General features: G+C 38.8%; 1 protein-coding gene across 2 annotated transcripts; it reads left to right on the top strand.

Annotated features, from left to right (window-relative positions):
* Positions 1-7,248: 7,248 nt before the first annotated feature.
* Positions 7,249-14,177, top strand: LOC123981073. 2 transcript variants are annotated; one of them, XM_046065693.1, is made up of 7 exons: positions 7,266-7,486; positions 8,242-8,363; positions 8,459-8,569; positions 11,291-11,344; positions 12,141-12,299; positions 12,850-12,972; positions 13,116-14,177. In XM_046065693.1, exons 1-7 carry the CDS (start codon positions 7,480-7,482, stop codon positions 13,161-13,163), a joined length of 624 nt encoding a protein of 207 aa, XP_045921649.1. In that variant the 5' UTR covers positions 7,266-7,479; the 3' UTR covers positions 13,164-14,177. The 2 variants fall into 2 exon arrangements, with proteins under 2 accessions (XP_045921650.1, XP_045921649.1); XM_046065694.1 differs by lacking the exon at positions 8,459-8,569 and having other exon boundaries at positions 7,249-7,486.

Genomic DNA, 14,177 nt, shown 5'->3' with positions numbered 1-14,177 from the left:
TATTTCCCTGCCTTGTTGTTTATGTGTAGATACAGAGGAAGAATGTGAGAACAGCACACATTTCATCGTTACTGTGTGTTAGAGCATGGGAGAACAGTGGATACTTTTAATACAGCCCACACCCCTAATACTGTGTAACTATAACAAGTAGAGAACAGAAGAAAAAGATGTTCTTTCTTTACAACTGTCTGCATAGCTTATTCATATTGTGTAATGAATGAAAATAAATAGGCCTACTAGGCTCCTCTCTACTTTGACATTTAGCTTGTTTGATCCACCTTCATACACATGTGACATTACTGTACAACTTGAGAAAGGTGAGTTGTTTTCTGCTCCAGCCTGCCTAAAAGAAAAGCGTTTTTGGGATTAAATGGACTTTATTAGCTGCTGCAGTGCAGGATGAACTCAGAACAGACCCATTTCTCACCTTATTATTCTAAATCATGCAACGAAGAAGAAGAAATGCATAAGAAATCCTGGGACAAAATCTGTCCACAAATACTGTACAGCATGTAGTCTGATGATCAAGACTTGTGTTATAGCTGACTTGGGCAGTGAAATGTTTATTTTTTTAATTCATGTGGTCATAGTTGTCCACAACTCAAATCAGAATATAAGAAGAAATGTTTTATACCACCTCAAGAGAACTTCCTATCAGAAAGGTAGGAAGGTATCTCAAATGTACAACTGCAGTACTTAAATCTAAGTAAAGTAATTTCCCTGACATTTTTGTGTTACTTTACTTTTAATAGACGCATGTAACAGGTTTTATACTTCCTGTGAGTATAATCCAATCAATCTTATTTTCATACTGTATATCCGTTGTGTAATTTGATAAATTGTGTTGTATGTCGTGCTCGCATCTCAGAGAAGACTCTGACTGCAACATGCGTCTTTGTAAAGAGAGAAACGGACATAAAAAGTCTCTAACTCTGCCTGTCAGCTCGCTCTGCTCCATTAAAACTGAATTTTCCATACAGAATTGAATACGAGTGCACTCCAGATTTAGCTGCAGCCAGCTGACCGTGTGTCTATGAAGATTCTCAGTCATCCAGGTCATAGTTATCCAACGAAGGTTAAAATCAAGGGCAACTGGACTTGGTTGAAGAAACTGGAAGACGTTTCGTCCCTCATCCAAAAGGACTTCTTCAGTTCTGACTGACTGGCAGGGAGACTCAGCTATTTAACCTCAGTGGGGTCGTTGGCCCGGGTCATCGATACCGCTGGTTCGTTAGTGTTCCTTGTTGCTGTGACGACAGTCGTTACAGTCGTTAAGACTACCTGTGGCCAAGACTGAACGACCATCGTTGGTCTGTGGATTCCTCACTGCATTGGACCGCATACACTAGACCGCATACACTAGATTGCAGTGAGGAATGCACAGACCTGTATATTGGGGAGACTAAACAACCACTACACAAACGCATGGCTCAACACAGAAGGGCCAACTCCTCAGGTCAAGACTCTGCAGTCTACTTACATCTGAAGGACAGAGGACACTCGTTTGAGGACCACCAGGTGCACATTTTAGACAGAGAAGATGGATGGTTTGAAAGAGGTGTCAAGGAAGCATCTACACCAGGGTTGAGAAGCCGTCATTGAACAGAAGAGGGGGTCTACGCCACCACTTATCCCGCACTTACAATGCTGTCCTTTCATCACTTCCCAGGAAACTCAACAAACGTAACCTTAACGACTGTAACGACTGTCGTCACAGCAACAAGGAACACTAACGAACCAGCGGTATGGATGACCCGGGCCAACGACCCCACTGAGGTTAAATAGCTGAGTCTCCCTGCCAGTCAGTCAGAACTGAAGAAGTCCTTTGGATGAGGGACGAAACGTCTTCCAGTATCTTCAACCAAGTCCAGTTGCCCTTGATTTTAACCTTCGTTGGATAGCTGACCGTGTGCTTCTCCCTATACCACAGTTCTGTGTCCATGCATGCAGCAAACTGAAAGCACTGTCTGTCGGAGCGTCTACGTGAAAAGAGAAGGAAGAAATGGCTGGTAGTGTCTTCAGAGTTGTTAAACACCTCAGCGCACTGAAGGAAGCCATCTGACTGTGTGAAGAGCAGCTCCTTGATGTCTGCAGGCAGAGAAGGCCTAGAGCTCTCCTGTCTGACTGATCCACCAATAGCAGAGAAGATGACCCCTTGAGACACAGCCCCTCCTCATTTGCATAATGAAGCAGAAATGCATACAGAAATGTAAAAAGGACAGGCAGAAATAAATACCATGGGTGAAAATAAATAAGGTAAAAAAATACAAAGGAAGAATAAAACAGACAAAAATATTAAAACACACATAAATAAATATATTTTAAAAAATTAGTAATTAATAAATAAAGTTGAAGATTATAACGGAGAATAAATAAATAATGTAATTATAACAAAGGTGAATAAGTAAAGGCACTAATTAAAATATATACATTTATGTCTCCTTGTATAATTTAATTACTACCTACATTTATTTATTTACTTTATTTTTTTGTGTATTTAATTGGATGCTTATTTATTTATTGAGCATTTATTTATTTCTGTATTTATTTCTGTCTGTGTCAGGATCGGTCCTCCATAATTTTTCACTGGAATGCCAATAAGCATTATATCAAGAAACACTGACTCATCCCTTGTACTACACTTTGATCATCTGACTGGTACTCATTTTCTCACTGCGCTCAACTTACTTTTCTAAATAATAGGTGTGGTCTTCTATTCCTCCAAATTTCACGCCTCTTCTTACTTCTAACAAACCAGACTACTACTACTACTACATCTACTAGTTCTTCTACTTCTTCATGCGTATTCAACGCAGTGACAAAACGCGGTCTGTAGAGCAGTTTGTCCGTTTGAGCTACTATAGAAACATGGCGGCGCAAAATAATGACTTCCATATAAGAGAACCCGCGGTGTATGTATATAGAAATGGCTCATGTAAGGTTTTTATACACCACTGAAAACCAGTGTTGGGCTCTTTCCATTTTCCCAGTAGCCTAACTATTAGTGTAACGGATTACTATTTCCAAAACAGTAATATTATTACAATTAACCCAAGTAACGCTGCGTTACTGGGCGCACCATCCTTGATGCGAATGCGCGACTGTACAGCAGATCAACAGCACTGCAACTTAAGTTGTTCAAGTCAGCTGTTAGCCAAGAAGCTAAAGGAAGAATGGAGAGCGAGGGAGAGAGGTGTTCTTTCCACAGTTGGAAGCATTACCATTATTGCGTCAAAGTCAAAAATGCAAAGAACATTGTCATCTGTTGTAAACTTTGTTTGATCAACAAAAACGCTTATTGAAGCATCTGCTGAAGCAGCATAGCAACGTGAAACTCAAAAAGGAACTCCTACCACTACTCCCAGTGAGGCTTCGACTCAGGGGAGAGTGGCGTTAAGCAACGTTTGACGCCTGTCACACTCTGCCTGTCAGCCATACCTTGTTTTGCACTTTTGAGTTTAGTTTATTATCTGTCTTATAGTATGTTGAGTTTTGGGTTCTGTCCTGTCTAGTGCCCGGTGTCCAGTATCTGTTATATAGTCCGTGTTTTGAGTTTCAGTCATGCCTGGAGTCTAGTTTACTCTGTGTGTTTGTATTGGTTGGTCTGGTACTGTCTGTGTGTCTGGTTTTATGGTTATGATCTGTTTAGTTATGATTTTGCTCATTCGGCTCTAGTCTGTGTTACCTTTATTATTATTCAGCCACATCTTTCAGTTACTTAGTATCTGTCTTGTCTTGTATCTTAGTTCTTAGTTTGTGTTAAGTGCCCCCCCCCCGACCCCTCACCCCCCACTGTCTCTCTGCCTGCCTGCTTGTCTGTCTTCCTCGTCGTGTCTCTCTGTTTCCCTGCTCATGTCGGATTTTGGACTTTCACCTGTTTGGATATCTGTTTGGATAACCTGTTTTTGGACTCTGTTGATCAGCCACTCTGCTTGTAAGTGTGCTCACCTTTAGTTTGTATTAAACCACATTGAACTGTACCTCCTCTGCCTTGCGTCCTGCGTTTGGGTCCTCCAACCTTGCCAACCTGCCTCTCCACACCACTTACCGTAACAACGCCACTCTGGTTTGTAACAATACTGAATACTGCTCTTAATAAATATGTGGGCAGAAAAACAATAGGCCTAGTTCAAAACTAGAGATTTACTTGGTTTATTGTTTATTTCAGCCAGGGGCGTTAAGGTACCATAGGTTTTGTGTAAAAAAAAAAAACAAAAAAAAAAGTTGGGAGTCGAGACTACTTTGTTTGGGGGGGAGGGGGGGTGGTAGTGAAATTAATATGGTAACGTAATGAGTACGTAACTAGTTTTATCACCCAGTAATAAGTAAAGTAATATTACTTTTTTAAAGGAGTAATAAGTAACTAGTAACATATTACTCAAATTAAGCAAACTGATTGGCTCATAGTACTGAGATATAGAACGCAGAGCCCTTTAAAGAGTCGCAATGGATAATGTTAGCAGCGCACAATATAAACAGGGGCAGCTTATTCATTTATTTTAAAATATGTATTTTTGTGGGGTGGTATTTAATTTTATTTAAATATATTAGTGGTGCATGTATGAATAAAATATTTCAAAACATTATTTATTGGGGGGGAGGGGGTTATCCCTAACACTAAAAGTAGTATACTAGAATGTTAGAAAAACAATCTTCATTAATTATATTAGAGCAGTAGACTCTGTGAGGTGGAGGAGCAGTGATGCTAAGTTGTACTGAGTGGACCATGGTGAGATAGAAAACAACTTTTTGATTGTGAATGCCTGTTATATACCATTTATTAGAAATCATACTTAAAATGTTTTATCATTTTCTTTCCCTTCTCTCAGTGTCTGCATCCTGTCTTATCTTATGAGCTTATTTTCCACAAAACAGTTCAGGTTTGTTTACCCACATTAATACATCATAGTGGCTGAATGCATCATATTGTTGAACACTCAATTCTTACTGGATATGTTTACTCTAATTACATAATTACTTTGTACAAATGTGAGAACTGTTTGAAAAAATAAAAACATTCACTAACTAACAAACTATCTAGTAACTGATGTCAACATCAGCAGCAAAAGCTGTTAATGAAGTTCCAAAATTTAACAATCCATAACTTTGTCAATCAAACCTGTAGCCTTTTACAAGAAAGGTTTAATTGAGAGCAACTGGACTTCTTCTGAAACGTCCAGATGCTCCAGATTCAACTTTTCTTGGATAAACATGACTTGGATGAATCTTTACAGATGTGTAGGTTTGTCTAACCCTCTCTCTCTCTCAGCACAAGAATCACAGGGGGTTCAGTGGAGCCTAAAGATGATCTGCAGTGATGTTTTTAATAAACCAAACATAAAACCAGTGATGTTTTCTTTCTTTGTGGAAAAAGTACCTCACATATTTTTTGTTGTTAGCCTCTTTAGTGATTGTAAGGTTGCTCCTGTTGACCTGAATCAACCATTTTTTCCTCCTCTCCGTGTCAGCTGGGAAACCAAACATTCGTACTCCTTTTTCTGACCGACTGCAGCAGCATCTCCACACAGCACAATAAACCGTGCTGTAGACTATTGTAAGACAGTTCACAGACACAAACCACTTCACATGCTGTTTTCTGAGTTTATTGGAGATTTATTAAATTAATACATGACAATCATTGATAGTCACCTGTCTGTTCTATCTGAAGTCATAAAGATTACATTAGTCATTAAGATCAATTAACACTGGTACCATGGGATCACTAAAAGGAATGTTAGAAAAGTAAATCTGATCTGAATTTTAAACGTGTTTTCAAAAGGAACACATTTTCCAATGTAAGGTTGGCCAAAAAATGTCCAAAAGGTAGGTGATTGTAGCTGTTATTGTCAAAAATATATGTCCTCCTTTTAAAAAAATGGTAATGTAACTACATAGGCTACACGTGTCACTGTGCTGTGCAAATATTGTAAATCAACGCATTTATTGTATAAATTACCAGAAATCGGTTAAAATCGCCGTTTTGTCGTTTCTCTGGCTCATTTTGAATTGTCCGCCTAGAACTTCCATTTCGGACCCCCGCTGACGCGACTCTCTCTTTAAAGGGCTCTGAATACAACGCGTGTACTACGGGTATGACGTCGAATTCCTTTGCACAGATCCGTGTCACTCCGCGAAAAACAGGGATCGAGTTAGCTAGAGAGTTAGTGAACTTCGTGGGGGGCTCAAGCCCCATTTGCACCTGCGGCAAGTTCAATCTGAAAACGGTTTGCAACGTTTTCAGATTGAACGGCATGTTTCCTTGAAACGTTGCGCAACGGGCTTCAAGGTATGTTTGCTCCCGTTTGGTGGGCGTGTCTCAGGTGTTACCCAATCAACTGCAACAAGTTTGTAAACACAACGGCGTTAAAAAGGCAGGAAAATGCAGTGCGCTTGCGTACACAGCAGGGTGTTCAGGGCAGGGGACGGCCGTTTCCGTTTAAAAAAACGTTTTGCTACGTTTTGTCTGCGCTGAACTCGCCCCTGGTGTTATTTATATCATTGTATATGATCTTGATATCTGATACAGATCTGATCTACAAATCGCATTTTACCGGCTGAGAGATAAATAAATAAATAAATAATGACAGAGAGAGAGAGAAATCATAGCTTATTACGTGATTCAACCGATTCAACATTTCCCTCTCACACACACAGGAAAACGCACAAACACACACACAGCAGTCCACTACTTGCCCAGATGTCTTGCGATATTGATTTAAGTTTCACTAGCCTGTTCAAAGACTGTTGCTCAAGGAGAGACGCAATCCCGCCCTTTCTGGTAGGTATAATATTAAAATGTTATTATTTTAGGCACTGCTGGCAGTATCAAGCATTTATCATATAAATTAAAAGTTATATAAATATAACTATAAATATATTATATATAAAATTAAAGTAACCAAAGTCAGTCTCCTGACGCTGGACAGTTTTTTATTAGCTGCACAACAAACAGCAACGTGCAAATAGATCTAAATAAATAGTTCCAGTAATTCTAGCCTTTGATGTATGTTGCTTAGCAACCGTCATGCGCTATGGAGCCTACCGACAGCCTGGTGGAACTACTTTTTGTATTCATAAAGAAATGTCTGTTGATAAAATATAAAGTCAAATTGTCTGTTAGCCTAATTTCTTTTTGCCATACATGGTAACCGTTTTATAAAAGCTGAATGTAACATCAGCTCCATATATACCAATATTTATGGAGCTGATGTTACATTCAGCCAATCCCGGCCCCCGTTTGAATCAGCTGACACGGTGACTGACAGGAACCGTGCAGCAGGAGTCGTCAGACAGGGGCGGGGCGGGACCGTAGGGCTGGACCAGAGCTGGACCAGGGCTGGATCATAGACTGGATGGGCTGGACTTGATCGTAGAGCCACAAAGTTGCACAACACCGAGCTGTAGACTGGAATCCCTCGATAAAGTCGTATAAAAAGGGAAGGTATCTGTTCCTGATCGTAAAGCGGACGGATAGTCACCATGGCAGGTAAAAAGACGCGGTGTTAATACATTACTGCACAGCTTTGTGCTATGCATAGTTTGCATTCTTAACAGTGACTGAACGGCGCATAAAGATTCACATTGTTTGTCCAAAGTGATGAAATCCAGATGTTGGGTTCTGCTTGACTAACTGACTTCCGCTGCACATGCAGCAGTAAAACACGCACTTCTCTTTTCCATTGCACTGATTCTGTAAAATGTCGATATATAATCAGTAGTGGACAGTAATGAAGTACAATTACTCAAGTACTTTTTACTTAATTACTGACAGTTTAAGTTACTAGTTAGCCTACTTTATAAATTTATATTTTTTCACACAAAACATATGAAGACTTAATAAAATATGTGTGGTATTAGTACTTTTACTTAAGTAAAAGATCTGAATACATGTACCACCACTGACACACACACACACACACACATAACTGACTTGAATTATTATTAAAAAGGCAACCTGTTTAAAATGAATGCCACTGTTAAACAAACAGGAAAGTTTGCCTGCTGTATTTTAAAATTCTGTTAAACATAACCATTCTAATGGTACTTTTTGATACTTAAGTATTTTTAAGAGCAAGTTCTTTTGCACTTTGACACAAGTAGAAATTTAAATTGAAGACTGCTACTTTTTAGTGGCGTAATATTTAGCAAGGCTATCTGTACTTTTACTCAAGTACAGGATTTGTGAACTTCATCCAACACTGTTACTGAAATTAAGAGTAGATAGCCTATTGGCTGTTTCAGATGAAGCAGCAGATGTGGAGGAAGGCACCAGCCTCACTCAGAGCCCTCTGGTCACTGTCACCTTCCAGAGAAACGTCCACAGGAAAGAGAAGTACCTGGAGGCTGAACCCAAAGCTCTTGGGGTACAGTATGTGTCTGTGTGTGTGTGTTTAGAACTACAGTATACTTACCAGGAGGTTTTCCATCTTAATGGAAAGTATTCTCTCCTCTGTCCCAGATCACTCAGATTGGCCTGAGTGTGTTTCAGATCACCTGTGTGAGTGTGTTTCTGGCCAAAGACCTGAGTCGTGTAGAGACTGACATTGCTTTCTACATTGCATCCCTTCTGGTAAGCACATGGATAAAGCAAATGTTACACAATCGATCACCAGTAGTGTTAAGTGATTAGAAAATGTATACTGATATCAGACAATATAATGGTGTCAACTGATTACAGCCAGGCAGTTCTCTCTTTAATTAATAAAGCTCAGGTTATGTTAGGTCATTGCATCAATGTTGCAAAGTGCTTTGCACATCATTTTTCCAGCATGTGAAAAGCATGCAAAGCACTGTTTTCTAGTATGGGTCCATCTCCAAGACAAAATAACACTGCATCCGAAAATTCCCATAATGCAACCAGTGGCACCTTTTCTTCTGAATGGTAAAACTAGGGGTTTGACGAAACACGATATTGGCTTCACAAGATAGGATTTTAGCATTATTTTTGAGAAATCATTACTGCTGAATTACATGAAGATTTTGAGCATAAAACATTTAATTTTCTTCATTCAGGTGAATGAAGAAAATTGGTGAATACTGGTGAATTTTCTGCACCAGTGTATGGTTAAAATGTTTATTTATTTAAAGAAAAACTAACAATTCAGGTGGCAGGGGACAATTCAAAATCTAAAACTATAACAGTATATAATGCAGTGCAGCTTTCAGGAATTCTGTGTAGCTTTCAGATATCTTTCTCCTCTAGATCAATTTTTCCCAATTTTTTTTTAAACATTATCCCTGCTGAGTCAACACACATGCAGGCGTGATTTAGTCAGCAGTGGGAAGGTTACTATGGAAATGTAAAAGATTGCCGATTACAAGTTACCCTATTTCAAATGTAACTAGCAGTGTAACTATTTTAATTACTTTATCAAAGTAATATGACATTACACTTTATGATTCCTTTTCTCCAAATTCAAACTTTTCTCCAAATTCAAACATTAGAACCAAAGAAAGGATCAGAATTGCATCAAACTTTACTGAATGGCTGGGGCTGGAAATGGCAAAGGAAGACATTATGCACATGAAAAACATCCAACGCAACAAAATCAATATTATTCAACACAGTTGGAACCCCCAATGTAACCATGAATATTTCCGCAAGTAACTGTAAGTTAATTACACATTTAAAAAAAACAATCCTGGACGTTAATAGTTCCTGTGTTTCAGCAGGTTTTCTGCTCATGTTCAAAACTTTCTGCACATTCAGAATCTCTCCCACAGATCTGTGTTCTCTGACATGTCCAGAAATAAGTTGAAATATTACGAGACTAACGTCATCATTTAATAAGAATTCATAATCATTTTTAAAAGTCTGCCTGCCCTGTACTCTGCTGTGCGTTACGTTATTACTCTGGTAGTTTCCCCCTCAGACAGTTTTGAAAACGAAACTAACTGAAAACACGTCATCAGGCAGAAATCTCACCACAAATCCACTTGTTAACTTCAGCAGCTCCGATAAAGTGCAGCTCACAGTCTTAAACAGAGCAAGGTTGTGTCTCAGTTTTTAGATGATTATATTGCTAGTCTACAAGCTACGTTACCACTCAGTCCCAAACTGGCTGCGACTCACTTTTTTAATACAGCCTATGCTCACAGCGCGTGACTTCATTACTATCACGGCATGTTGCATCAGCTGGGCAAAGTTGATTTGCTCCGCAAGTCGATGTTATCAGTTATACATTTGTTTTTCACTGCCTGAGAAAATTGATGTGTTGGCTGAGAGCATGTGAAAAATGTCAATCAGTCTTGCGAGACAGCTTTTAACCTGATCGTCAGATTTTAATCTTTGGAATGAGGTCTTATTACACCCCTAGTAAAAACCCATCTTTCAAACTCCACGCTTCCAGTCCGTAGCGCAGGCTTTCAGTTTTAAAGTTGTCATCTCCGAGCTGAAGCTCAGATAACCCTGATGAGACTGTTCCATAGGTTCCAGGTAGCACAGAACAAAGTGGATCTCATAGAACTTCATTGCTCATGTAGATCAAGAGGAGCCACAATAAATACAGGAAGCATGCTTCTCTTCATGCCTCTCTTTTAAAAGAAATATCATTATAACGCCAACTCCAAAGGTACTTTATAGAAAGCTGTTGTTGACTGACATCATTATTTTACTGGACAGACTTCTGAGGGTCATATTTATTGTCTGCATTTAGTACTAGATAAGTAGAGAGAACACTAGTCTATTTTGGAGCGGTGGTGGCATGCAATTCATTACCAGAAAGGTATACAGCAAGATTTTTAATTGTTGAAGCTGGGGTAGGCAACGTAGGAGGACTAGCAAGAGACAGCTAGATTTCTGGATCCAACACCGGATCCAAACCCTACACGATAAAATCTTTTTTCAACAAATATGCATGAGTCCTTTTTCAGTCCCTATTTCAGTCCCTTTTTCTCAACAAAATAAATATCTTCTTAGAGAAATTAAGTGCTGATTTGTTTGTGATTTAAATGAATTAAATCAAACATTTATTGAACATTTGTTATTGTGTTTTTGAGGAAAATATCGCGATAATTGTCCAGACCTATTTTATCATGGTGAGTAAAACTAATCATGTAGGCCTATACTAATAATCCATAAACACTTAATCAAGTATCCAGAACATTTATAGATGTCAATACCTCGGTAGCAGATTTTATCCATATCACATCTAATCAACAACTACTCATCATGTTGGGACCGTCAGTTGTTTGTAATTTTTCAGCTTTTTGTGTGACTGTTCTGTGTGACATCCCAGTCTTCATCCTGATGTTGAGCTTGATGACTGTGTGACTTGTGCTCTCTCCACAGGTGATAATCGCTGGGTGTCTAGCTATAGCAGCACAGAACCTCCACCTGCCGACGGTGAGTTACCTGGCTAGAGAGGAGATGCCAAAATGATCACCAGTAGTGTATAAGCAATATATAACAAGAACTGCTGAAAACAGATCCGGGCCTACTGCCTTCAGAACTGCAAACAGAAAGTAGCAGAACACATCAAAATGAGAAATTAAAGCAATGTTGCCACAAAAAAAGAACTGCTCTCTGTCTCTGCCACTTCCTCTGTACGATGAGTCAGATGACTCAGAGGGTAAGGTTGTTACACAAGTCCACTGACCCCATCAACGGACAGGTTCAGCAAATACAAGCAGACATGGCTGACAGGCACAGACAGGATTATTTAGTAAAGGAACAGAGAAGAGAAGCTAAATACACGGGTGACGAGAGTGATGTTGGGCCGCATGTGTGTGTGGTATATATGTGCCCTGGGTCCCTAACATGTTAATCAGTGACAATTCTACATACTTGTGAAATGACTTTGTACAACTAGTAAATCGAACATGATATTTTAATTTTTTATTTGAATATTACAATTATTATTTTCCTTTTCTTTCTTGGTGCTTTATTCTTTGTATTATCTTAGGGTTTCCATTGGATGAGTACTATTTGCTACTAGCATCTTACTAGCTGGGTTATGTGAAGTTGAGGGTGTGGGGGGATATGAATCTTAACATATCGCTGTAAAAAAAACAAAAAACAAAGAAAAACTCAATAAATGTGATGTCTAAAAAAAAACCTTGTCGAACCAAACAAGTCAAGTGTCATTTTAAAGAAAACCGATTTTTTAAAGGTTGTATCTCCTGTTTTTTCTGTCTGTCAGCTGAGGGCCTGTTTGGGGATGGAGATTGTGGCCTGTGGAGCCTCCATCTTCAACACAATCTTAACTCTGATTAAAATGGAAGACATGCCCTTCTACTGCTGGCATTATTACTATGACAACACCACAATTCATTATGGCGAAACCTGCCATAAAGTTGAGGTGAGGTATAACTGCTCTTTATGAGAACAATATGTTTTAGAGTTAAATAAGGTAAACATAGAAATTGTATTGTTGTTTAACGACGGGTTATAACACATACTGGACACTCAAAGTTACGTTTAAAATCTGGCACATAAAGAGGAAGCATCAGTGATTTACTGCTATCATTTTTGCAATATTGTACATGACATTAGGTTCTGATGATACTATTTCACAGCTCCCATTTTAAATGATTTACTGACAGAAATGGTGACCAAAACTACAAGAATAAGATCCAAACTGTAAAGAATCAGAATTATCCCTTCATTTTGTGGTTTTCCTTTCAAATTTGTTCGAGTACGAGATGAAGAGTACACGATAAAAGCAACTGAAGTGTGGTTTGAAAAGTAAAAGATGAAAGCACTTGAAGTGAACAGAAACAGTGGAAGCCGCTTAAGAATTTCACTTAAAGTCTGATGATAAAACGGGACACACTTTTTATTCTTTTTTTCATTTCATCTCTATTTCTTCAGTCCAAACATAATTTCTGCAAATCTAATCCCACTTACAGAACGTCCAGTCCCACTTTTATGCTGAGTGTGTGGTCGTTCAGATTGCTCTGTTGGCCATCTCTGCCACTCTGGCAGCCTACTGCTGCAAGGTGGCAAACTGCTGCGGCCCGGCTCACAAAATGGTGAGTGAACGCGGATGACAGCTGTAGCAATAAAGCTGCAAACACAAACCAGCAACATAGTCTGGATCCATCATGGAGGATGTACTACTAATGCTTAATCGATGGCTTATCTGTGTTTTTCCCTTGTTTTCTGTCCCTTTCAGCCTGTGATCACGGTGCAAGCCCCCCCCTGTCCAACAGTGAGAAGATGAAGTGGATGAGCTCAGAAGACTGCTACATACAAATGCTACACAAAGATAAAACTACACTAATCAATGTTTTTATATTAACAAAGGATCAAATAACTGTGTAATGTGAAAGGAGTCCCTTGTAGTGACAAATCCACAAAGAGGTAATGACTCTGCAGTTCCCTTCATTTCTATGGCGCTTTTAAGCTCATTGTTTTGGTTCTCCAGCCCACAGACTCTGTTATTGAAAGCAGAGTGAGTCGACGTTAATCGCACAGACACAAACACAACTGAATGCTAATGTTGCTCTGTGTAATGTGTGAAGATGCAAATATTTGCTAACACATTTTTCATTTAAACTCTATAGAGTGATCATAAGTCAATTTTGTGTTTACAGCTTGTTCTGCTGCCCCCAATCAATGCATGCAGGTTTAAGAAAGAACTTCAGTATTTTTTGTAAAATATAATGTCCTCACACTTTGCATATTACCAGAACTTTTTAATATTAGATATCTGTTTCTATAAGTACTCCTTCTGTAATGTTAACTTTAATCATATTCTGTTTTTCAATAAAATGCTACAGCAGGCACATGGAATGCCTGAAATATGTACAGAAAGTGTCTCTATAGTCTTTAACTTGCTGAATTGTGGTCACAAAATATGGTAATGTGTTTTAATAACATAGGTAGTTACGCAGAAATATCTATCGGAAATTTGCTAACAACAGCCACAGGTCATACCCATAGACTGTGTAAAGGTCATACCAGACTGAGTAAGGCTGCAGCAGCAAAAACCTGAAGCGACTGAAGTGATTTGTTTTATTGCTTATAAATTCAACTTTTCCTGGGAACATTGCACAGGGTAAGTTAGTTCAACTTAGTTTAATGCTTACAACATAACAACAAGTGATTTAACTAGTAAAATCACAAATTGATGCACATTAATGCTTTCTTTGTTTAGTGTCTTAATAATGCTTTACTGTTCTTTCCTTTGTCGCTGCAACTGACAGCTATGGATAATAAAAAGCTAACAAATGTA

This window comes from Micropterus dolomieu, linkage group LG12, assembly GCF_021292245.1.
Source record: "Micropterus dolomieu isolate WLL.071019.BEF.003 ecotype Adirondacks linkage group LG12, ASM2129224v1, whole genome shotgun sequence".
NCBI lineage: Eukaryota > Metazoa > Chordata > Actinopteri > Centrarchiformes > Centrarchidae > Micropterus > Micropterus dolomieu.
Note: the sequence above shows the minus strand (reverse complement) of the source record. Positions and strands in the feature narration are given on the sequence as shown.

Excerpts from the sequence above, each read along its gene's own strand:
- LOC123981073 (XM_046065693.1), top strand. Across the intron at positions 8,364-8,458 it reads CTGAACCCAAAGCTCTTGGG|ATCACTCAGATTGGCCTGAG; the intron begins GTACAGTATGTG and ends CCTCTGTCCCAG. Across the intron at positions 12,973-13,115 it reads GCGGCCCGGCTCACAAAATG|CCTGTGATCACGGTGCAAGC; the intron begins GTGAGTGAACGC and ends TGTCCCTTTCAG.